Source organism: Panthera uncia, assembly GCF_023721935.1.
Source record: "Panthera uncia isolate 11264 chromosome A1 unlocalized genomic scaffold, Puncia_PCG_1.0 HiC_scaffold_17, whole genome shotgun sequence".
In the NCBI taxonomy this organism is placed as follows: domain Eukaryota; kingdom Metazoa; phylum Chordata; class Mammalia; order Carnivora; family Felidae; genus Panthera; species Panthera uncia.
In genome coordinates, this window is record NW_026057577.1 from 25,385,708 (window position 1) to 25,409,643 (window position 23,936).

Consider the following 23,936-nt stretch of genomic DNA (forward strand, 5'->3'; position numbering starts at 1 on the left):
ATGTAAAAAATACAATAAAAAACGAAATTTCTTGCACTTTGAATACGGGAAAACCCAAAAGAGCTAGAAAAATTTTTAGAGTGAAGAGGGTTTGGCAAGATGGCAGAACCATGGCCTTTTCTGCCGGCCTCTCTTCCTCTCAGCCTGAGGGTACTCTCTGGGAGATCTAAATTTTCTTAGCTGACATTCCAAATGTCAAATATAAAGAGTACAAATTTGCAAGGGGAACCTGGGGCTTGGCCAGATCCTGCTGTGAGCAACGGGTTGCCAGCCGCTAGAGCCATCTTCATGTGGTGCTTCTACCTCCTTGCTACCCTGATTGCCTGGTGTCTGAGTCCAGAATGTTTATTCCTCCAGGACTCCCAGACCAGTCCCCTATTCCCCACCCAGGTCTCCCAGGGCACAGGGAGGAAGCTGATATGGCCTCCCTATGGAAACCTCTGGGCCTGGCCCACACGTTCTCATAAACAGAGAAAGGAAGGTAGGTGTAGCTTGGCCATACAGGAGTGCAAGAACTGTCCTTGGGGGAGGTGAGGAGGCTCAGAGAGCTGTACAGTGGAGTGATCAGGAACTGAGTCTCAAAATGAAGAGGCATTCACCAAGCTGGGAAGGGGCCAAGGACCCCCAGGCTGAGGAAGGAACAGGGATCAGGGTGGAGAGAACCCTGGGATTGGCACTCAGAGGACCCTGTCATTCACTGCACTGACACATCTGAGTGATGGGAGACTCAGGCAGACTCTCAGTCTCTGCTGAAAAAAAATATAAACTTTTTTTTTAATTGACTAATTTATTTATTTTGAGAGAGAGTGTGTGTGAGCACAGAAGGGGGACAGAGAGAGAGGGAGAAAGAGAATCCCAGGTAGGCTTGGGGCTGTCAGCACAGAGCCCAAAGTGGGGCTTGATGTCACAAACCGTGAGATCATGACCTGACCCAAAATCAAGAGTGGGATGCTAAACCAACTGAGCTACCCAGGTGCCGCCTGAGTAAACTTTTTTTTTATTGTAGTAAAATATACATGATATAAAATTTATCATTTTAACCATTTTTAATTGTATACTTCAGTAACATTCAGTACATTCATATTGTGCAACCATCACCACCATCTGTATCCAGAACTTTCTCATCTTCCCAAAATAAATCTCTATACCCGTTAAACAATGACTCCCCTTTCTCCCCTACCTGCAGCTCCTGGCAACTATCCTTATGTTTCCTGTCTCTATAAACTTGATTACTAGAAGAAGTATCTCATATAAGTGGAGTGCAATATTTATTTATTTTTTGTCTCTGGCTTTCTGCACTTAGCACAATGTCTTCAAGTTTCATCCATATGGCAGCACATGTATCAGAATTTCCTTCTTTTTTTAAAGTTTGTTTGTTTGTTTGTTTGTTTACTTGAGAGAGGGAGACAGAGAGAGCATGAGCAAGGGAGGGGCAGAGAGAGAGGAAGAGAGAGGATCCCAAGCAGGCTCTGCACTGTCAGTGCAGAGCCCAACACGGGGCCTGAACCCACAAAACCGTGAGACCATGACCCAAGCTGAAATCACGAGTCAGAAGTTTAACTGACTGAGCCACCCAGGCACCACTGAATTTCTTTCTTTTTTAAGGCTGAATCATATTCCATTGTATATATAGGCTATATTTTATCCATTCAGCTATTGTTGGACACGGGTTGTTTTGGCTGTTGTAAATAATGCTGCTCCTATAGACTGAATGTATTTGTCTCTCCAAAATTTATATGTTGAAATATGACCCCCAGTGTGTTGGTATCTGAAGGTAGGGCTGTTGGGAAGAAATGGTTATGAGGGTGCAGACCTCACGAATGGAATTAGTGCCCTTACAGAAGAGACACCAGAGAGCTCTCTTGCCTCTTCTTCCAAGTGAGGTTATAGTGAAAAGAGCCTCTATTGTGACACTGACCTGTCAGCATTTTGATCTTGGACTTCCCAGCCTCTGGAACTGTGAGAAATAAATTTCTGTGCTTCATTAGCCACCCAGCCTATGACATTTTGTAATAGCAGCCTGTATGGACAAAGACAGCTGTATGAACACTGGTGTACAAATACAGACTAGATGTCTTAAAGTCAGAAACTAAGGCAATTTCAGTTAAGAAAATGATCATTAGAGAGGCCAGTATGATTAACCTACTAAGACCAGAGAGACCCATGGCTCCAATTCCACTTCTAACATGCTGTCTGTGACCTTGTGGCACTATTGGCATGGACATCTGGGCAGAAATGTAGTGTGGCATTCCATGTCATGGGCCTCCTCAACTCACCCCAGCCTCATGGAGTACTATGTTCAGTGGAATGGTAAGACTGCGACCCAGTAGTTAAATCTGAAAAAGTTCTTCATAGTTGAAAGAGTCTCTTGGAAACCCAGGGGACCCAATACACAATAAGATGTTTGGGAAACGCTAGTGTGCAACAGTCAGGCAAATGTTTCAACCTAAACCCTTGCAAATTAGAGATAAGATATATAAGAAGCCAAATACAGGGTCCTGTGTGTGGAGGGAGGAAGAGTGAAGGAGCTACAGGAGCCGCCATTCGGGCACAGCACAGACAGGATAACACTTCCAGAGCTAAGGAGCTTAAGCTCCCAAAATAAGTGTCCAGAGGACATTAGGCATAAGTCAGAGAGAGGCAGAGAGGAAGGAGAACATGGATGCAAGTTGTCCTCTGGTCTCAGGGATCTACAGAAGAAGCAAGTCAGGGCTTTTGAACTGGGAGGAAGATGCATGGGAGCAACTGGCTGGATGAAGGGTGCAGAGGGAGCTTCCCAGGGCGCCACAGGGCTCAGGGTGCTCTGTAAGTTCCAGTGGAGTCTGGAACACACAAAGCGCCACTTTTACCTTTTTCAATCACTGCCTTGAACTGTGTCCCTTCCTACCATTCGTTCCTGACGCTGGTCAACTTCTTGGGCAGATTCCCAACTCCTGAGTCACCTGCATCGTAAAAGAAAATCGGGTGCAGCTTAAAGCCCATGTGACAGCCATTTGTTCCCCTCCCCCTGGCTGCTTGGTTCTGTCACAGAGAGCTGCTGGGGTTGCGGGAGGCGGGAGTGAAGGCGGGGCCCCTGTCTTCCTCTTAACCCCTCCCTCTTCAGGACCCTTTCTGCCTTGGGCTATTGGGGGTGGGGAGAATGGAAAGAGACCCTATCTCATACATGGCAGGCACTGTTGTCATTCTCTTACCTGTTGTTGCTTTTCAGACTGCACTTGGCCTGGCTATGAGGCTCTCTGTGACAGGAGGGTCCCATGGATATGTGTCTGTATTCTTCAGGGTTCTGTGAAGGAACAGACAGGAACCTCCCGACTTCATAGTTTCCCATCAAAGGAAAATCCCCTCATTCTGTCCCTTCTGAGCCCCTGCTCCAGTCCTTGTGGTCATCCTACCATCTCCGCCTGGGTTCCCCTGCTTGGCAGGTAGCATTCTTCTTTGGGGGTATAAGCCTTTCTAACTTCTGGGTGTTCACTTAGGCCTCAGAAAACCATATATCCTTTCTCCACCACACTGTGGGAGGCCAGAAGGCTCCAGGGTACTCTGTCCCACTGGTTATCTTCTTGGCTCAGAGAGGCATAGTGTTGGATGCTGGTTGTCTTTTCTAGGACAATAGGTAAAATCCTACTCAGCATCCTGTTAAACTGACCTTTTGTCTTGAGGGTGTGCTTTCAAACAAGCAAATGTCCTCTAGCTAACAGCTAACTAGGAAGAAGACAACATTGCATTTGCTTAGTGTCCAGCCATTAAAGTTGTTTTTAACTGAGTTTGGTAAGAGGGTTTTAGAATAGAAAATGGGAGCACATTTCATATCATGTGGGCTCTCCTGTCCTCATCTAGATGTGGCTCCCAGGAGGGAGGACAGGAGGAGTTGAGAGAGGACCAAAGGCTTAAATAGGGGTGGGGGGCTTAGGGAGGCCAGGATCTAAAACTAACAAGGACTACTTGTTCCCTGTACTAAAAGGAGCACTATGGATCCCCAATGGGAATTTCCTTAGGAAGAAAACCAGGCTGTGTTTGTCATGGGGCCTGGGCCACGTGGGCAAACCATAAGTCACCGAAGGGACATTCACAGGAGGTGTGGGCAGAGAGGTGTCCAGTCACTCTGGCAGGTGTGGCAAATAGGGTTGGAGATGCCTGGCCTGGGAGCTTTGGCAGGAATTCTGGCAACCAGGCCTGGGTCCGGATGCAGGGTGTGCATGGGAATGATGGGAAATGGACAGAGCAGAGAGGTCCTGGGATGCAGATGTGGGCAGATCATGGGGCGTGTGTGTGGTGGTGCCCGAGCTAGGGAGGAGAAGATCTGGATGGGCCCATGAAGTGTATGATACAGGGAGTACCAGGGAAACAAAGACAGAATCCCGAGAGGAATCAAAACCATGGCATTAAAGAAATTAACTGTGGAGTGAGGAAATTGCAACCCAGACCCAAGTCAGACAGAGAAACCCTCAAGAAATGCAACATTGGGCACAAAATGGTTCTTTATAAAGGTTTATTTTTCACAGAAGAGAAGAAATACTTTTGAAATCTGAAATACGAATGAAAATGGCTTCACATTACCTCTGGGCTCTGTTCAGAGACTTCTGAGAGGGTCTCCATTATTAAAATAAATAACTCCACGATAGCATGGACAATAAATAAATTGCTATATAAATAAGATTGTCAGTGAGATCTGTGACAGAGTGGAGGAATATCTAGGAGGAGAGCTGGGGACCCAGGACCTGAGCTCAAATCTGAACCCTGACAGTGCAAAGGCCCCAACTAAGGTTTTCTACGTGAGGCTTTGAAAGTTTCTGGGCACTTCAGTAATGGCTTCAGGAAATCATCCAGGGCTTCCAGGAAGACAAGCAGCTTCTCTGAGAACTCATTAAAATCTTCTGCTTCGATATGCACTTCTCTCTTTGAAGAAAGCAGAAATTTCGGTCAGGTATGAAGGAGGTAGAAGGAATGTGACAGGTGCTGTACTCAGCCTGGGAAGTGGGCAACCCAGCCACACTCGGCCTGGACAGCTTACCTGGGATGTGGGCGTGGGCATGGTCAAGGTTTGCAGCAATTCCTGTAGACCAGAGACAAGAGAAGCCAGTCAGCCTTTTGGGGGAAAGCCAGGAACACAACAGGAGCTTCACTAGTAGCTGGGAGGTATCAGTGTCTCCCTGCTAGTGACTGTACATAAGAAAGTACTAGGTGGTAGCTCTGCCCCCAGCTATGGAGGGGTTGGTGGCAGGAGAGGGGGTAGGAATTTGGGGGTGGGGGTGAAAAGTGCTGTTGCTATTTTGGAAAAGGGAAAGACAAGGCCATGCACTCTGACCTGGAATGGGGTTCCTTGGGGTCATGGAGACCCAGTGCCAGAGAGACCCTCCCCAACCTCACAAACCTCCAGGTAGTCCAGATTTTTACTGATGGATGACACTACATTAGAGACATTGATGAACTTCTCTGAGATGGTCCGGAAGGCAGCCAGGTTAGACTTCAGAAGGGTCTTGTCCTGTAGGACAAAGAGTGCATGAGGGAGGGCTAAGGAGGGGCTGTCCTTCTCCCGGTCTTGTGTGTCATCCCTCCTGCCTCCTTTCCGGAATGCCTTTCCCAGCATCCTCTGTCACCTCCCCCAGCTCTCTACGTCACCACCCTGCCCTGCCCCAGACCAGGAAGGACCCAGCTGCCCCATGACAACTGAGGTGGTCACAGCACATCGTGGCAAATCTTAGCCAAGGCATAGCTTGTCCTACCTCCTGGCTTCAGATGGGCTGGGGAAGGAGGCTGGGTGAATAGGGAATTTCGTGAACCAGCTACCAAAAGAGCTCAAGGGGAAGGAGGCCAGCTTTGCCACCATAAAATTGTAGAACTCCCATACTTGGAAATAAACATCTACTACACAACCCCCATGAGGCAATGAATACGCTGATGGAAGTATTTGCACTGAAGACGCCAGACAAAAGATTAAGGCTCAGATGTGACCGTCCAGGGGTGCCTGACCCAAAAGCACCCAAGTCACCAGTGACACAATGGCAGTCACTTGCAGGGAGACAGGGGGCCCTTGGGTCTGAGCTCTCACCTTCAGCTCTAGCAGCAGATTAAACTCTTCAGGTGTCTGCAGGGGCAAAGAGAGAGAACCGTGAGTGCCTCTGGCCTGAGACTGCCAGGCCATCCCTGCCCATGTCCAGTGTGTCCCCAAGTACTCACAGAGGTAGTGTTCAGCTTATAGTAGATTTCAGAGATGCTGTCCCAGTACTTGCAGGAGTCCTGACCTGGGGTACCAGAGGTCCCTGAGTGCAGGGACTTGGGGAGGCTGAAGGGAAGGAAGATGAGGAGAAGCTGAAGACAGAAGGATCTCCGCATCTTTGAGTTGCTGAAAGCTAACGTGGTCCTCCCTGGCCCTATGGAATCTGAAGTGGTCCGATCTGCTTGCTCTCTTATAGGCCCAATGGAGGTGGTAGGGCAGGGCGGGAAACGGGGTGATGAGGGATGTTCATAGAAGCCCCAGATGGGCTGATACCCTTTTCTGATAGGGAACCTCCATGACAAACATATCAATGTATTCATCATTCTCTGGAACCCACGATCAGTAAAACTTGAAAAAAACATTCTCAAAGGGTTTCACCTCACCTCACCAAGGAAAATAAGAATGATTGCTCACCGGATAGAGTGGGCAACCTGGCTCTGAGCTCACCTGGGCCTGTTTGTGCCTCTCCCCAGCCAGGATCTGGTCCTGTTGTCCCTTGGACAGCTCTGATTCTCTGCCACCCACCTTTGCTGGCCTCCCCTTCTGAGTGGCAGCCAAGATTTTGCCCGGCAACATCATTTCTATGGCTAACCATCTGCATGAAGGCTCAACCGCTTAGAAAAGCAGTTCTTAGGAGCCTGGAACACTATGTTACTAACATGAAGTCCCAATGTGGTCACCTCACAGTTTTGGGACAGTTTCTTTGAGAATCAGGAGTATGGAGCTGAAGGTCCTGTATGTCTGCCCCTCCCTTGGCTTGTGGTTTTACCTGAGATAAATACTATCAACACAATAGGAACACCTGTCCCAATTCTTTGTGTTCCAGGTGGCCAACCAGAGAGTGACAGGCACTGAATACACATACATTTTTAGGGGCACCTGGGTGGCTCAGTCAGTTAAACATCTGACTCTTGATTTCAGCTCAGGTCATGATCTCACGATTCGTGAGATTGAGCCCCTTACTGGGCTCTGTGCTGATACCACTGCGCCTGCTTGGAATTTTCTCTCTCTCTCTCTCTCTCTCTCTCTCTCTCTCTCACTCTCTCTCTCCCCCCACCCCCCGTCCTCTCTGTTCTTCCCCCACTCACGCTTTGTCTCTCTCATAAATAAATAAATAAATAAATAAGACTGGCATGACTATCCCAGTTACCTGATATTAGAGCTGAGGTTAGTAGACTTGAAATTGACAAACAGAACATCTACATTCCAAACCCAACTGTACTTGGGAGCACTTCACCTGTAACACAGCTGGTCTGGACCATCCTTCAGAAAACTTAGCTTTCCCTTCCTCAGTCTTCCCCGATAGTCCAGGCTAGGGGAGAATGACCCATTTCTAGGCTTTCTCCTTTCCAGGCTTATTATTCTAAACCGTGATTTTCTATCTGTCTCCTCCATTAGACTGAACTTGGGGAGGAGGTCCACTTGGCACAGATGGGCCCCAAGGAGGCCATATCCACAGCATGGGATGGAAAGCTGAGGGTATACAGTGTGAGGCTATGCAGGCCCTGGGGAAGGGATACACAGCTGGGTGAAAAGGAGGCCATACCTCCCTTTTTCCAAAGCTCTCTGCTCAGGTGAGCATGTGAAACCTGATAGCACTGCTTGGCCAGCCAGGAGCCCTGTGCTGCCTTCTGTATTGACAAAACCAGGTGGTGTGGTTCTGCTACCAGTGGAAGCATGACTGAGGTCACGGGCAGACTAAATCTGACACGGGATATCACAGAGAGGGTGGCAGGGGAGTTTGTCATGATGACTGAGGCCTGGGTCCCTACTGGTGGTGGGCACCCCAGAAAATCCCATGAGGTCTGTGGGGGTGAGTGATGGGAAAGAGATGTGGATGGGCCCACGTTAGATAGGCCCACAGGCCACGACCTTGAACACTGTGCCCCATTCTGAATAAATCCAGACCACAGGCCTACAGAGTTCCATTGGAAGGGGCCCAGAGACCCACCCTGAAAGCCATAAGATCTGTTTTCTGCAGACTGCAATCAGCAGTCCTGGGTTGGCTCTCCTACCTCGGCCCTAGCAGGGCCTCCCTTGTACCACCCATGGCTGGGCACCCTCAGCTCATTTCCCTTCCTGATTGCAATCAGCCCGGTCTGCAGAGGAGGCTTTTCTTAGGCTGGGGCTGACGCAAACGCCTGGGGTGGAATCCTTTTTTTTTTACAGGGGGCCAGGCCTCTCCCCAGGGTTGGGCATGTCTGTGGCCTGCGGGAGACCAAGGAGGTTCCTGTGATTTCACCTGAAGCAGTTCCTTTACAGTCAAGGCAAACCTCAAGGGAGACTTCCAAAGGAGGCCCCTGTCTACTGGTTGCCCTGAGATGTTGTGGAAGCATGGGGAGGGTACTCGGTTGTCCTCCTCAGCTGAGCAGCCCCCTTTGACGTGCATGTGCTTTGTGGAGTGTGACTCTGTTCCTTGCACAGGACTAAGTGCTGGGCTGCACTCAAAGGGCCTCTCCAGGGGGACTGGGCCCAATACCTCCTGCCTCCCTTGTTCTGGCCGTCCCTGCTCCTTTCTCTGTCCATCTCAGCCTCCTCCCCTGGCCCCATCACCCTGCCTCAGAGGCCTTCCATTCTATACTCTGGACTAGAAAGACTTTGGATTCTCCCAACCTCCTTTCCCTTTAACCCAGACTACCAGCCCCTAAAGGTTATACTCAGGCAGTCAGCTCAGAGCCTCTAACTCCACCTCCCTAAATCCTTAGGAGCTGACTTTGCCTCCTATTTCACAGGAGACACAGAAACCGTTGTCCTCATCTGCCACCAAACTGGTGGACTCAATCCATGGCACCTTCCCTGCTGGATGGACTGGACCCACCCAAATGGACTTTCCCTGAGGCTTCTGCTCAGGTGAGCATGTGACGCCTGATGCTGGGAGCCCTCCCTATGTGTATCACCTTCGGCCACCCACTGCACCGGCCCACCATCCAGCTATCAGGCCCATTCTCAGCTCACCTCCAGCACAGAGATCCTCAAGCTTCTCTGCCTGGAAAGATCGTTCTCTGACTCACTGACTCCTCCAGCTGCCCCATCTCTCTCCTTCCCTTCAGAATAAAACTTCACAGCATCTACTGTCGCACCCTCTCTCACCTTCACTCATTTCTCAGCCCACTGCCACCAGCATCTGCCCTCAGGGCACACTAAAACTGCTCCCCCAGAGGCACCAGTGTCCTCTCTGTCAATAATCCCAGGGACTACATCTTACCTTCACCATAAGGTCCCCCTCTCACCACCCTGCATTACTCCCTAATCTATTACTTTGTGGTGCTCAGCCTCTGGGGTCAGAGAGACCTGCTTGCATTCAGTTGTGGTGACATCACTTCCTAGCTGTGGGAACCAAACCTCTCTGAGCCTCAGTTTCCTCAGCTGTAAAATGGTGATAATAATAGTAGCTGCCCCATAAGCTCATCGCGAGGATTAAATGAGTCAACTAGTGAAAAGGACTTACTTAGTGTCCAGCATTTACTAAGTGTCACTCAGGGGAATTTAGCTGTTAGAGTCTTTACCTCCATGCAGTTCTCTGCCTCCCCATCATCTGTGGTCCAGAGAACTCCCCACCCCCCACTGACCACCACAGTGTCCTGACTATTCCTAGCCATTCTCCCCACAGTAGCTAACCTTGGCTTCCCAGAACCCAAACTTTCCAGGACCATACTCCTGAACACCCCACAATTCTTTCGATGCTTCTAGCATGAAGCCTAAACCTCATTCTCCTTTGATAGATTTTGTAAGTATTTTTAAAACTGGAGACAAATACTATAAATGTGGAGACTTACAGTAGCACTACTCAGGGGTTTTCTTTGCTATAATGGAATGCAAAGTCAGGACTTTTAAGCGAGGATTTGCAGGAAATGTTCAGCCTCCCTATCTTTAAAACACACTGAGCTTTAAAATTTCCTCAAAAAAATCTCTTTGAATTAAAAAAAAATAGAGGCTTCTCTCTGTAAGAAATAACACATTTTTGTACACAGGTCCCCAAAACTTTTATATAGAAGGTAACACCAATCCACGGTTGATTAGTCAAGAAGCCCTGTGTCTCTGGGTCAAGGATCCCCAGCCCTGCTTGTGTGGAGTACTCTATTTTTTTTTTTTTTCAGTTTTAAGCTCCAAGTCTAATAGGGAAGATGAGAACAAACAGTCCTTTCTAGTCCAGAGAAAGAGCAAACGTTACATGAGAGAGGGCAGATGATAACAGCAGCTCACATTTATTAAGCTCTTGTATTATGAGTTGAGTACATTTATTTATTTATTTATTTATAGTAGAGGGAGAGAGTTAGAGGAGCAGAGTGAGAGATACAGAGAATCTTAAGCAGGCTCAATCCTGTGACCCTGGGATCATGACCTGAGCCGAAATCAAGAGCTGGACGCTTAACTGACTGAGCCACCCAGGCAGCGCAAGAGTCAAGTACTTTAAATCAGTACTTCTGCAATGTCGTGTGAATCACCTGAGAGTCTTGTCAAAACGTAATTTTTGATTCAGAAAGTATGGGGTGAGGCCTGAGCATCTACACTTCTAACAAGCTCCCAGGTGACCTGAAGCAGCAGTTCTGAGGTCCAAGACGGAAGTAGCAAGGCTTGCGATCTGTCTCTCCCTACAAGATTGTTTCTTAAGAGGAGGGACCAAGTCTGTTCTATTTCCAGTGTTTACACACAACTAATAAAGTTTGTTGAATGAATTATGCCTAGTGAGTACCTTGCTGTAAACTTTCCTGTGTTGCCTCATTTCACTGTGCCTTGGAGACACTCTTCGTGCTTTCTGAGGATGCTCTGAGCCCAGATCCCAGGGCCCTTCCTTGCCCGTGGCTGAGCAGGGAGCCGTGCATTCTGGCTAAGGGCACTATTCTCTCAGCACTGTCTTGGGTCACAGCCTCTTCACCTGCCTCCTCTTCAGCCACATCCTGGTCCTTGTCTTTACCAGATCTGCTCCTGCTCAGAGGCGTGAAACACCCAAGTTCCTCAGCATAGCCTTCTATCCTTCATCTCCCCACACTGTTTGTATCAGACCTCCACCTGACCCCTAGCTCTTTCACCCCGCCTCTCCTGTTCCGCCACTCCGGGCCCCGTTATCTCAAAGAACTCTTCCCCGTGCCCTGCCACATTTTCCCCTTTGCCAAAACCCCCTGTCCTGGGCCTATGTCAGGGCCTGACACACCTCATGGGGCAGTGGTCCCCCCCTCCCTTCAGGGGCTGCCTCTGGGCTCCCTACCCTCCTGGTTTTCCTGCTTCTTCTCTAGCTGCTGCCTCTCTGGTTCTCTATGGACTCCTCCATGGTCTGTCCCGGCCCACTTCTCTGCTGAGCACAGCTTCCCTACCCAGCCTGTCCCTGCCAAATCCGAGCTCCCGCAGACTGGGGTCAGGACCCCTGCAATACAGCTCTCTCCACTGTCCACCTGCCCCTATCACTAGAGACCCAGCCTGACACCAAAAGCTGCCCTCCCCTCCTCCCTTGCCTCGCCTCTCAGAGCTTCCGATTCTACTTCTGAAAACTTCCCAGGCCAGCCTCCTCCCCCTGTTTCCCAGTGACAGTTTTCTCAAAGACCCCTATCCTCAGGGGCCCAGACCCAGCTCCTCCGTGCTACCAAAGGGACTGCCCAGTGCTTGCCACCAGGCCTCTGCTAGGGGTTAAGATCTCAAAACACAGGACAGAGTCAGGCTGTCAGACCAATGAAAGAAGAATGGGCATCCAGTGCCTGGGCTCCATCTGCCCCCCGCTAGGACCAGAAAGTGTTGAGGAGAAGCAGCCTAAAGGCCATGAGGCAAACCACTGGGGACATTAATACCAGTAACTCAGCATGGGGGTGGGAGATGTCAAGAGATGTGCTTCTCAGTGGATGAGCCCACATGTGAATACTTAGCTGTGTGACAGGCTTCCAGACAAATCCTTGTCTGTTCCCGTGGGCCTTCACCTGGACACCCACACAGGACCAGGTGGAGCCAAGCAGAGAGGGCAACAGAGGGTCAGTCAGAGCTGGCCAGGGGATGGTAGGACCAGGTCCCACTGCGCAGGAGGCTTGAGTGAGCTCAGAGTCAGGCAGCCCCTCACCTGTCAGAGGGGTCCTTTCACCTGTTCCCATTCTGTCCAGTGGCCAGCCCATCTTATTCTCCTAGGCAAAAGGAGGAGATAACCTCTGAGTAATTTTTTTCCAAGTTTCAGTGATCTCCAGCACTAGAAAGTGATGAATAAGTCTGTGGTTTGCTATGGGGGTTCCATGTCAGATAAAGATTCTTCCGACGTCCGCCCCTTCCTACACCGCCAGGGTGTAGGCACACTGCCTCAGCGCATAAAAGACGGGAGACTGTTGGATGCTTCAGGACGCCACGAAGGACCAGGACAAGACAGAAAAGACCCTGACAGCTTGAACATGAGCAACCTTCCCATCATGTACCTTCTCCTGCTTCTTCTTGGATTCCAAGCCCCTCAGGCACAGGGGCGGCCCTTTCCGACATACCAGCTGAACCAATACTTGGCAAAGATTGATGAAATTATGCAGATCTTAAACAAGTTACCCTTGCCTTCACAGGTGAGTAACTGGGATAAGGTTGGCATAGGGTAGGGAGGGCTAGCAGGTGCTTCAGGCCAATAGGACTAATGGACTCTCTCTTCCTCTGCGCCCACAGGACCCCTTGGACCCAAATGAGACAGAGATCCTGAGGGTAAGCACTCAGCCCACACTTGGGTGCACTTGGATCCCAATCTACTTCCTCCAGGGTGACCTCAGGCATGTCACACCATCTTGCCTAGCCTCCGTTTTTCATCTGTAAATAGGATTAACAGTATCTATCTCAGTGGGATCATTGTGAGAATTAAGTGGGACAAATGCATAGAGTCACCAGACCAGTGTCTGGTGCTAACTAGTGTTGAATACATTTCCTCAGCCATATCTATAACATGAAAATGCCTTTTTTTAAACAAATACAAATGAAAAGGCAGCTCTAGGTGAACAATTCCAAAGGCCTTAAGTTCATCATTTTTCAGTGGGGCAGCCTAAAATTTCTCCCATGAACATGCCTGCTTCCTTCCTTTTCCTTAAGACACTGAGTCGTTTTTCATGCTGATTGGTCCTTGGCATTATCATTTACAATTACTTTTCCTACTTCCAGTTGGCTTCCATGGTTATCTCACCTTTGTTTGCATGGCACTCCTTGGGTCCAACAAGAGGTTGAATCTCTCCTGAGTTTATTGGCCATTTGTATCCCCCTCTTTAAGGCATGCACAGTTAACAGGCTGCACCCATGTCCTGCTAGGGTCTCTGCAATTTTCCTCCTAATTTCTAGGAGCCCTTTATCCAGTCAAGGCATTAATCCTATTATCTGGCCTCTTAGCTGCAAATATTCCCCTTGGTCAGCCCTCCACCTTTTGTAGATCTTCTTTTAAGCAATGCTTCCCCCACCCAGGTGCAGAAAGATCCACCCAGGCCCTGTATGCAGCTTACCTGGAACCAGGGGAGGTCAGGGCTGAGAAAAGTTGGCTTTCTTTGGGGTGTGCACTCACCTGTAGACCTGTGCCCTGAAGATTATCTCAGGAACCCAACTGGGCAAGAACGGGACTAGGAGGGGATTGTCCAAGGATGTCCCTGAAGGCAGTCTTGGAAAACTGGGGATGACTTCAGCCATGGGAAGGCTGAACCCCAACCTTCTCCCCTCATACGTATTCTTGGTCCCCTTAGGAAAACACCCTTCTGAGGCCAAACCTGGATGCATTCTTAAAAGCTGCAGAAAATTTCCACGAAGATGGACTGCTAATCTGGAAAAATCTTAAGGTTGGTGAAGCTGTTGAGAGTTTTGGGGATCCCTGCTTTGGCCCTGGCCAGCCTCTGAGAAGCGGGGTAGCAGGACCTGCTCCTTTTTCAGGTGAGACCCTGACTGTACGCTTTGGTCTCTTCCCACAGGAATTCCTGCCACTCCTGCCCACTCCCACACCCAGGGTAAGCTGCCCCTCAAGATGCCCCTGCAGGTGGTACTCTTAGCCATGACCTGACCTCTAGCCTGTCACCTACCTTCTAACTTAATGCCACTTTCCTGGTTTCTTCACAGGGAAACCCAATCCATATCGAGGAGGATAACTGGGTTGATTTCCAAAGGAAACTGACTAAATATCTGGAAATCCTTGATAACTTTCTGAATTTCAAGGAGAAACACTGAGTCCTAGAATTCTCCATCTGATACCCCTCCTTCTCTGGGCCTTCTCACCATGGGGCCTTGGACATCAAACACAGCAGAACAGCTGAAGATTCTGGGATATCTCTCACATAGTCCAGAACTGGAGGGATTTCACTTTCTCCTGTGGAGTCAGATGAATTGTTAATTATCTGATTTCTGAAATGTGCTGCCCCCATTTGGCCTTTAGTGATTATACTCTCATTTTTATCCTATTGAACGTATTTATTTATGTATTTTTATTTATTACCTTGTGCAATGTGAAATGTATTTATTTTAGCAAAGGAGCCTACGTCCTGCTCATTCTAAACAAGACTCAAGAGGGGGACTTGGAGGCTTGTTAATTTGTACCTCAGGTTTTAAACTGGTTTCTATGCATCTGAGAAAATAAACCACACTCTCTGAACAACTTCTCTGTTGCCAGTGTCTCGATTTGACTCAGTCTTAGTAACTCTCTTGCCTGGTGATTGAGCAGCCACCCAGCCCCCACCCCCAGCAAGCCTCCCTGCCACCAGATGGTCCCCGGAACCCACACCCTGGCAATCTGTGGTCTACTGGGAAGCCAGATGGAGTTTTAGAAAATGCAAATCTGACCAGGTTGATCTGATACTTTATTTTCCAGTCCTCAGGGGCTTCTGGACCTTGTCCTTACCCTTAGGATAGCAAGAGAGGCCTGCCTCCACCTGGTGCTTCTATTTCATTATGTCTGCAACTACCAACCTCCTTGATGCTCCAGCCAGTAGATACAGTGTGGGTTCTTGGATGAACCACACACCTTTTTTTATACCTCTAAATCTTTACCCACACTGACACCTCAACCTCGAATGCCCTGATCCTGACTCTGCATGGTGAGTTCCAGCTACAGAGACCAACTCAAATGCTGCCTACCTCTGGGTTGTCCACACTATTCTAGGACAGGGCTCTTGTCTGAAATAGGTGAATAGATGGGGACCCATTGGAAGGACAGCCATTGTAGCCCAGGGTGGCACAGTCTGATCTGAATGGTGGAGGTTAGGACATCACTGAGTGTGGCTTCCATGTGCCACCTGACCCCTGAGGTCCCACTGACCCTCTAGCTCTGAGTGCCTCCATCCCGGGCTCTCTTGCATGCTGCCTAGGTGCACTTTCTCCAGGCTGGCATGGTGGGGGAGAGAGGGGAGAGTGAGCCCTCCTCTGTCACCATGCTAAGGAGCAATGTCATTCTCTCTGACAAGTACCATAAAGGCTTAGGATGCTGACATCAGATGCTAGGGTCCCAGCCCTCTTCTTTTCTGCATCCCACCTTGATCCACTCCTCCCCTTGGGTCATGAGTAAGGAACAGCCTGGCTGCTTGAATGGGACAAGAAAACGTGAGTGATCTACTACCGCAGAAATATACCCTCCACATTCCTCTTCCTAATACAATTTTGTGTTCCCACGAAAACAATTTTCCTCTCACTCATTCCACCTCTCTCCAGCCTGGTCCACGGACAGCACTGTGGGTGCTCAGGGAAGATTCTGTGTTGGACTTGGCCCTGGAAGGAGCTGGAGAAGCTGCTGCAGTTTCTGGTGGAGCCACTAGGGGCAGGCAGGCCACTGGTGAGATGTTCCAGGACTCTGGGGGAGGATCTGAGAGCATGGGTCCAAGCTTCCTGATTCCTGGCTAGCTTTCCCACTTCTACTCCCCTGCCCGTTCGCTCTCCACCCACACCTGGTGGCTGCTCCTGTTTTCATCCCAGCTGAGGCAAGCATTTATGCCCCACTCCCTTGTTCCCAGGATGAGTCCCTGCTCACCACCTCTTCTTCACTCCCTGGAGAATGGGTCAGCTGCCTTCCACCTGTGCTAGCCCTGCTACCCTCTGCCCTGGTGGAGAGGAGAGGGACCCAGTGACCTGTCCTGCCATGCTTCTCCCACACCTCGTCCTCAGCAGGCCAGAGCCGAAGGTGGATGGAACCAGCTCATACCGGCTCACAGAGCCAATTGTTAAATCTCGAAAAGTTGCCAGCCAGTTATCAAACCATCCATACCTTGAAACAGGTCACAGTGAGAGTATTTATGCTATGAACATGGGCAAATGCTACAAAGTGGACTCCTTCCCCTGGGAATCTGTGGTTTAACTTTTACCAGCTGCTGGAGCTCCCCTCACTTGAGGTGTGGAGAGGTAGCTGGCAGTCTGCTATGTTGTTCTTACCTGGCTGTCCCCATTCAGAGCCCCTTCTCAAAGCTCTGTTTGTGCTGCAGCCACACTATTCTCACTCCAGGCTGGATGGCACTATATTCCTTCAGTGCCTGGGACTTCAGACATTCAGCAAACTCTGGCTGAGCACCTATGTATCAGGGTTTATATTGGACACAGGGATATGGCAGTGAACCAGACAGATGGAGGGGATCTGGGGAGGTTGCTTTACATTGAATGGTCTGGGAAGGCTTTCTGAGCAAGTGACACATAGGTTGCAAAGTGAATGACAAGAAAATGCCAGATGTGTGACAATAAGGGAGGAAAGAGCTCTAGACAGAGGGAACAGTGCAAAGATCCAGAGACTGAAATGGGCTGAAAGCATTCACAAAACAGAGATGACCTATGATAGAAGTGGAATCTGGTGGGGAGCCCACAACCCTTCTTCAGCTTCTCTTTCTCTCCTCAGGCCCAGGCCCAGCCCAGGCCCTGTGTTAGTGACTGAGGACTACAGGAGGCAGGAGGTGGTGGTCAGGTCAGACACAGACCTGGCCCAGGAAGATCTGAAGGTGTGAGGGAGGGAAGTCAGCAAAGATAGCCCCACAAAGCAGGGGATAGACAAGTGGAGGTGACATGATTGAGAGTAGGTGAGCCTTTTCCAGTATTCTGGGGTCTCACCACTGCCCTTCTTACAGAACAGATGAACTGAGACTCACCCTTGATCCCAAACCCGAGAACAAGCCTGGGGGGGCCCAGAAACAAGTCAGGTTGGGGCACTGTTATATAATGCTCATCTGCCTGCAGGGAGAGGGCTTATGACTCCCTGGCCCAATGGGAGGCCCCAGGGTGCTCACATCTCCCCGGTATGTCTGTCAGTTTCATGCTTTCTCTCCAAAGGCTACCCAGAGTGTCCTTAGTGCCAGATCTATAAGTCTATTTGCCACTAGTGGGCAGCAAAGCCCCATCAAAAGTCCCAGGATGGCCTTTTGAAAGTCAAAGTTCCCACCTTCCCAAATCCAAGGTGCCTTTTCAGCAGGAAAGTAGATGACTTCAGCCAGGAATTTTATTTTATTTTTTTAATTTTAATTTAAGAAACATTATAGTTTTTCATTGGAAGGGCAATATAAGATAGCATATATCCTCTTCACTGAAAAATTTGTGAATTCAGAAAAATAAAGCAGAGAGAAATTGCTAGGAAGGCCAGTGTTTAAGGAGAGGCCCCCTCAGAGAGGCATCACTCACCTCACTCCATAGTGTGAATCCTCCTGCTTCAGGACAGGCTCTGCTCCTCCCACCCTGTCCTGGAAACTTCATTTGACTCAGTTCAGTAAATAACCTGAGGACCCACCATAGCTTACCCAGGCTGGGGTGGGGGACTGGGGAGATACTGAGTCAGGACCTTGGGGGCCTTTTGACCATGTCCAATTTGGCCTAGCACAGGGTGGTGGGGGTTATTCCAGACAGAGCAATGGATGAACAGGTATGGGTCTTGTTAGAGGGGCTTGCCACAGAGGGTGATGCAAAGAGAGCTTGAGAAGGGACTAGGGGTTCATCTTGCAGAGAGAGATACAGAAAAAGATGTCTGGCAGATGACAATGGGGAGAAAGAGAATGAAGATCTAAAAGTACAGGGTAGGCTGGGAGCACAGGAGCATCTAGGCCACTTAATAGGGCCAGAGTTGGGTGCTAAGAGGCTTGGTGGAACCAGGCCCTCCAGTCACTGCCTTTGCCCCTACAGCCCAGTCACCCAGGGCCCCCGGCACCTCTGGGTCTCAGCCTTGTCCCCTCCCCCATTCATTCCTCTCTGATCCCAGTCCAGCCCAGCCTGGCCTGGCCACTGTGGAGACAGCAAGACTGAACAACCATGGCCTGAGAAGTGATGGGTGTGCGAAGGGAGAGACATAGGATGGGGTCACAACAGAAACCATGTTTAACATCCACAGGAAAGATCCAGAACAGAGGGAGAGAGGTGCTGAAGGAAAGAAGAGCTGGTCAAGCAGAACAGGTGACGAGGTGGCAGGGAGGGTGAGGCAGAGGCTGTCTGGGCCAGAGTAGAGTGTTGAGTGAATTCCCACTGGGAGCCAGGGCCTCAATTTTTCCCTTGAAAACCTCAGGTCAGGCTTCTGGAGGGGGTGTGAGAGATGGATCAGGCAAAGTTGCTGCTGCCCTCCTGGACCATGGAGGGCTCAGGGAATCCCCTCAATGACCCCATCTGTGATTAACCCCAGTTTACAAATAAAGAAACTGAGGCACAGAGAAATTAAGGGAGCCTCTGACTCCAGAGACTATGAATCCTTAATCCACAGTGCTTTGGCCAATGCTAACTGAGGCACAGGAGCCTTTCAAGTGTAGTCTCCTGGCTGGATCCAGGCCTCCGGAGGGACCTCCTAGCTCTGCGGCCTTGTGGTTCCAGCCCCAGTGGTGAGCAGCACAGCCACAGAGCCTCAGCTCCACCCCACCGAGCCACCACACACGTAGCACCCAAATCCTCTACATGCCCACTGTCCCCTCCTACCCAGTGACCCCCACATACACACACACTGGGGCTGAGATGCAGAGCTTGGCCCTCATTGCTCCTGTCCATGTGTCCCCCATTCCCACATGCCTCATGGAGTTTCTGAGAGAAACCACCGGCTCACAGCTCTCTCCTGCCTTGGCCGGCAGTCAAGGCCTCCCTACTCCCACCCAGCTCCTCAAAGACCCCAGGGTCAGCTTTCACTGCAGTTTTGGCTCGTTCTTTGATACCCTCCCCCTTCCCTCCGCAAACCCTCCCTGCTCCCTAGGCTCACAAAGTCCTAGTCTGAAGCCTTCTTACTGGTTCCTCCAACCGGCACTCCCAACCCCAGCTGCCCCTGAGACTTCCTTCAGCAGCACTGTGCAAGTATCCTGCAAGTGTCCTGACTGAGCCCTGCCCTAGAGGGCACATGGGCTATGCTCGAGACCAACCAAGTGCAGCCAGGGACAGCAGGCTGTGTGGATGAAGACATGCACCTCTGAGGTGACCATGTTAGGGAGGAATGGGCCTCTGGAAGGGGAGGGGAAGGACAGGGGCCAGCTGTGACTGGGTATGGAGAGAACATAGTTATAGCACAGAGTTATAAGAGCATGGGAGTGGGCAGGGGGTTGATGGAGTGCTCTCTCTTCTCCATTGTGTCTGTCCTGCTTCTTGTATTCGGGCAGGGCCCCTCCTGAATATGGTAATAAAAACAACAGACAGTCACTCCTCTCCCTCAGAAAGGTTGTGAACCCTGAGAGGCATGAAACACTGGGGATGGGCCCACCTGCATCAGTGGGTACCCAATAGATATGACTGTTCTCCTCAGCTGATGGCCAGACTCAATGACTCCTTGTTCCTATGAGGCAAGGCCCTGGGCCCCTAACAGCCTGGGACCACCTCCTCCTTGCCAGAACGAGGTGGGGGACAGGACTAGGGAGGACAGTCCCCTGTCCTGATGTTCTTAGTTGGCTCTTTCCCTGCGATGTGCCATTTCCCAGTCAGTGGACCTTAAATACCCAGCTGCCCAGCAGGGTTTTCCTCCTGGGGCTGGGTGTGGGGAGGTATTGAGGCACTGGGGAGGGGTCTGTATAGGGAAACTCCCTTCAGGGAAGCCTACCTCCACGCCAGGAGAAGTCTCTGGAGGCCGTCCACATCCCGGTAATTACTCTCGTCTCAAGGCCAGGAAGATAGATGCTGGGGGCCGGAGGAAGGGGCGGGGTGGGGGGTTGTGGGAGAGGGAGGGAAGGCATCAAGTCAAAATAGAAAACATCCCTCCATGTAGCCCGGCACTCTCCAAAAACTGCATAGTGTGCCTCCATCCTCTTGTGGAGATGAGCCAGTTGGGGCTCAGAGGTTGGAGTCATAGCCTGAGGTCATGCAGCAAGAAGGGCCAAGCTTAGAGGCAAGCCTCCAACTCTGCATTCATAGTGGAGGGAGTTGTTGCACCCCAGCAGGCTATATAGGGAACTAGGCTACAACCCATACTAGGGGTGGCCTGTGGGAGTGAGAAATAAATGTGTGTTCAGGGAGAGGGAGTTTTGAATCTGTTGCTCCAGGGCTGGGAGGAGAAATCTCCAAGGACCACCTTTAGCCATCCCAGAGACACTTTGTGGCCCCCCCCCCCCCCCCCCCCCCCTTTTCTTTATCACTTTTATCACCACTCCTCTTGGGCCCTCTGCCTCTGCTGTTCACTTCTGTGAGGGGCTAGGGGAGTATGGTGCCAGAATGAGTTGGATGCTCTGCCCAGAGGCAGAGATACATAATAGAGGGTAGAGGGTGTGGCCTTGGGGTTCAAGGCCAGGGCCCTCTGGGATCTGAAGAACCAGAAGCAAGAGATGTGCCTGCCTAAACAGTGCCTCAGAGAAAGCCCAAGGGAGCCCTGGCACTTCAGAAATGTCCTCAAGGAGCTCATTCCAGAACCACCAGAACTGAAAGCCCACATCTGCAACCTTGATTCTGGCCCACCAGCCCCAGAGGAAGGCAGGTATGAGAGCTGGGTACAGATCCCCAGGTACTCAACCAGCACATTGGCCTGGATTTCAGCCTCAAAAACCAAGGACAGGGAGGCGCATAAGACTTGGGAGGTTGAAAGGCTTCTGGTAGATTTCTCTTCCTTTTCATTTTTAATGCAGTATCCAATGGCTCTTTCCCAAGGAGACAGATAAAGAAAGCGGCTCCTTCTGGATGCCTGATGACATTCCTACCTGGGGATGAGGCCAAGAGACAGAGATTCATAGGCAGAGGATGCATTTCCAGTACTTGGAGAAAGTACTCTGGGCAGGAGGCATAAGTGGTAGAGTGGGCATCATGGAGGGCATGCCTGATGAACCCATCTGTGGGGTGTTACCAGCCTGAGTGTGCAGTTAGGAAACAGCAAGGAAGTCCCAAGAACCAAGAAAGGAAGCAAAAAAGGGTGTCTCATCATCCTTGGCCCAGTCTTACAAGTTGGTGCTCCTGGGCACTACCCAAGGCCCAGCTTACTTTGTGCAGCCCTCTGGTGAGGAGAACTTCCTCTTTACCAATGACTTCCAAGTGTCTTGGGTCCTGACCTCTCCCTGACCTCTGGGCCCATGTAGCCACAACTGAATGAGTCTTCCTGGAGGTCCCCTGGCCTCTTAAACTTGCCACATCCAGTCCAGTCTAGAACAACTCCCCAAACCTCTCTGCTACCTTGGGTCTCTCCCATATCATCAAATAACCTCACTGTCCACACAGTTGCCTGAGCCAGAACCCTGAGTATTGGACTCCTCATTCACCTCTTGCCCCAAACCCACACATGCAACATGTCCCCTCAAGGCCTTCTCTGAATTTGTTTCACTCTTATTTGTTGATTCCCCCTCTTGTCTCTTCATTCTCTGTGCATGGTTGGTTGATGCCCTCAACATGGTGTCCATGAGTCTAGGTATTGTCCTCCCTCTCCCTACCTAATGTGACCACCAAACATGAGCTCCAAGTACAGCCACAAGTGGTGGGTCCTCCTATAGGCTTGAATGCAGAGAGTCCACACATGGTTAATGGTTAATCACCTTCAGATCCTCCCAGACCAGTCAGGACTCACCAGTACCAGGGACTGGGGACACCCAAGAAACAGGATCAGAATTAGGACTTGGACAGGCTGGGTCTTTTTGAGGTGTACCTCTGGGGACCTAGACAGAGGAGATGCCAGAGTGATCTGCCTGGAGCTGTGACCACAAAGGCCAAAGATGTTGCTTTGTGTGTCTGGTGTGGCCTGGAGTGACTGGGATCCTTTCTCAGGGAAAATGAGCACCTCCTGGTGCTGTCCCTGCACCAGGGTCTCTTGAGTACAGTGCCAGGACCCTGTGAACCCTGAATCTGGGTGGAGCCTGGGCTTTCTACCTCATTGCATCTGTCCAGAAAGATGCTGTCAGGGGCTATGGCTGGGCAAGGGGCATGTGTCCCTGATAATTCTAGCAAGGTTGAGTCTTCTGCCCAATTTGGGCTTCAGAAGCCTCCCAAAGTGATGGGAAGAGGAGAAGAAAGGTTGAAGCACTACCTCCTTCCTGGGAGGTTTCTCCCACAAAGTTTCTGGATAGACAAAAGTTTCCTCTGTGAGGCAGCAATAATTAAACCCATTGTAGAGTTGAGGGACCCAAGGCTCAGGGAAGAGGGACTTCCTTGGGCTACCCAGGGATCAGTGGTGGAGAGCCCAAACCTGAAACACAGAGATGCCTGGGTGACAGGCTCTATTGGGGAAATTCTGCCCTTGGCCTTCAGGGTTTCCTTGAGACATTCACAGGCCACTCTGGCTTCCCTGCCAACACTTGTAAGAGTCTCCTTTTAAGCTGCCCTAATGGGGAACATCCCTCATCTGTCTAGCCAGGCAACCAGCATTTCCTGCCATTCTGATCCCTGAGATAGTAACAGAAACATCAGGGGATCAGGAACAGATATGGGTTCAATTCCTGTCTCTGCCATCACAGACTGTGTGGGTGGGCCTCTGGTCTCCTAGACTCTCACACCATGGGTTGGCAGGCCTAGGGAGTATGTGATCAGCTGATATGTCTGTGTAGGGGTTCCCTGGGACATGATGCACTAGGACGCCTGTTTCCTTCAAGCTGTGGTAACTTCCTCTCTGATATGGAGCCTGGGGTAGCCACATACATACCCATTTCCTCCAGAGCCTATAGGAGGATGCTCACAGGAAACCCCTTCCAGAGGGTTTTCTCCTGGCCCTGTGGGAAGGGGCCAAAGAGGAGTCACACTGTTCATCACAGTCCCCGCCCCAACCCTCCCACTGTTCTATCTGGGGCCCTTGAGTCAGCACACCCGCTCGATGTTATCGCTGCCACTTTCCATGCGGTGCAATCTAGGAATGTCTGCCTGTGTCACGGCCTCAGCCTTGATGTCATCTCTCCAAAAAAAAAAAAAAAAAGGAGAAGAAGATGTGTTTCTGCCCACGAACCTCGTGGCCAAACCCAGGAACTCTGTCCTTCCCATGATGACTTTGGTACCTATAGGCCAGCTGCTGGCATGGACCTCTCCTATGGCTCCTGCTTTTCTTCCTTTCCCGCTCTACTGGAACCCTGGCCACTGGCCAGTGTCTCACGTTTCTAGCATGCCCCTAGCCCTTAAAAACTGCTGTGCTGGCCCTCAGCCCTTCTTTTGACTAACTTTCTGTGGCCTTAGTGGTTGCATGGACAGGAACCACTCACAGGCAGATCTGTCTTCTGCACAAGCAGCCTCCAAACTGCTGAAACTTCCTGTAGGTCCATAGACACTGCAAACCTGCTCCTTCATCCCTGGGTCCCCATCTTAGATACCTTGACAGTGGTTCTAACTCTTCTTATGTACATTAAAAAGCACATAAGAGAGGGTTTTGAGTAGATTAATCTTGCTCTTTCATTCATAGAGCTATAAATTCCATAAAGGCAGGGCCCTGTAGGTTTTC

At 50.4% G+C, this 23,936-nt stretch overlaps 1 protein-coding gene across 1 annotated transcript; it reads left to right on the forward strand.

Moving 5' to 3' along the window:
- Positions 1 to 12,577: 12,577 nt before the first annotated feature.
- On the forward strand, positions 12,578 to 14,359 carry IL3 (interleukin 3). The gene is made up of 5 exons (XM_049648867.1): positions 12,578 to 12,738; positions 12,836 to 12,871; positions 13,885 to 13,977; positions 14,107 to 14,142; positions 14,252 to 14,359. The coding sequence occupies exons 1-5, from the start codon at positions 12,580 to 12,582 to the stop codon at positions 14,357 to 14,359; spliced, it is 432 nt and encodes a 143-aa protein (XP_049504824.1). The 5' UTR covers positions 12,578 to 12,579.
- Positions 14,360 to 23,936: the final 9,577 nt, after the last annotated feature.

Bases quoted from the DNA above. Each gene is read 5' to 3' on its own strand.
- IL3 (XM_049648867.1), top strand. From the start codon at position 12,580: ATGAGCAACCTTCCCATCATGTACCTTCTCCTGCTTCTTCTTGGATTC. The intron at 12,739-12,835 runs GTGAGTAACTGG...CTGCGCCCACAG, and splicing joins AGTTACCCTTGCCTTCACAG to GACCCCTTGGACCCAAATGA. The intron at 12,872-13,884 runs GTAAGCACTCAG...TGGTCCCCTTAG, and splicing joins ATGAGACAGAGATCCTGAGG to GAAAACACCCTTCTGAGGCC.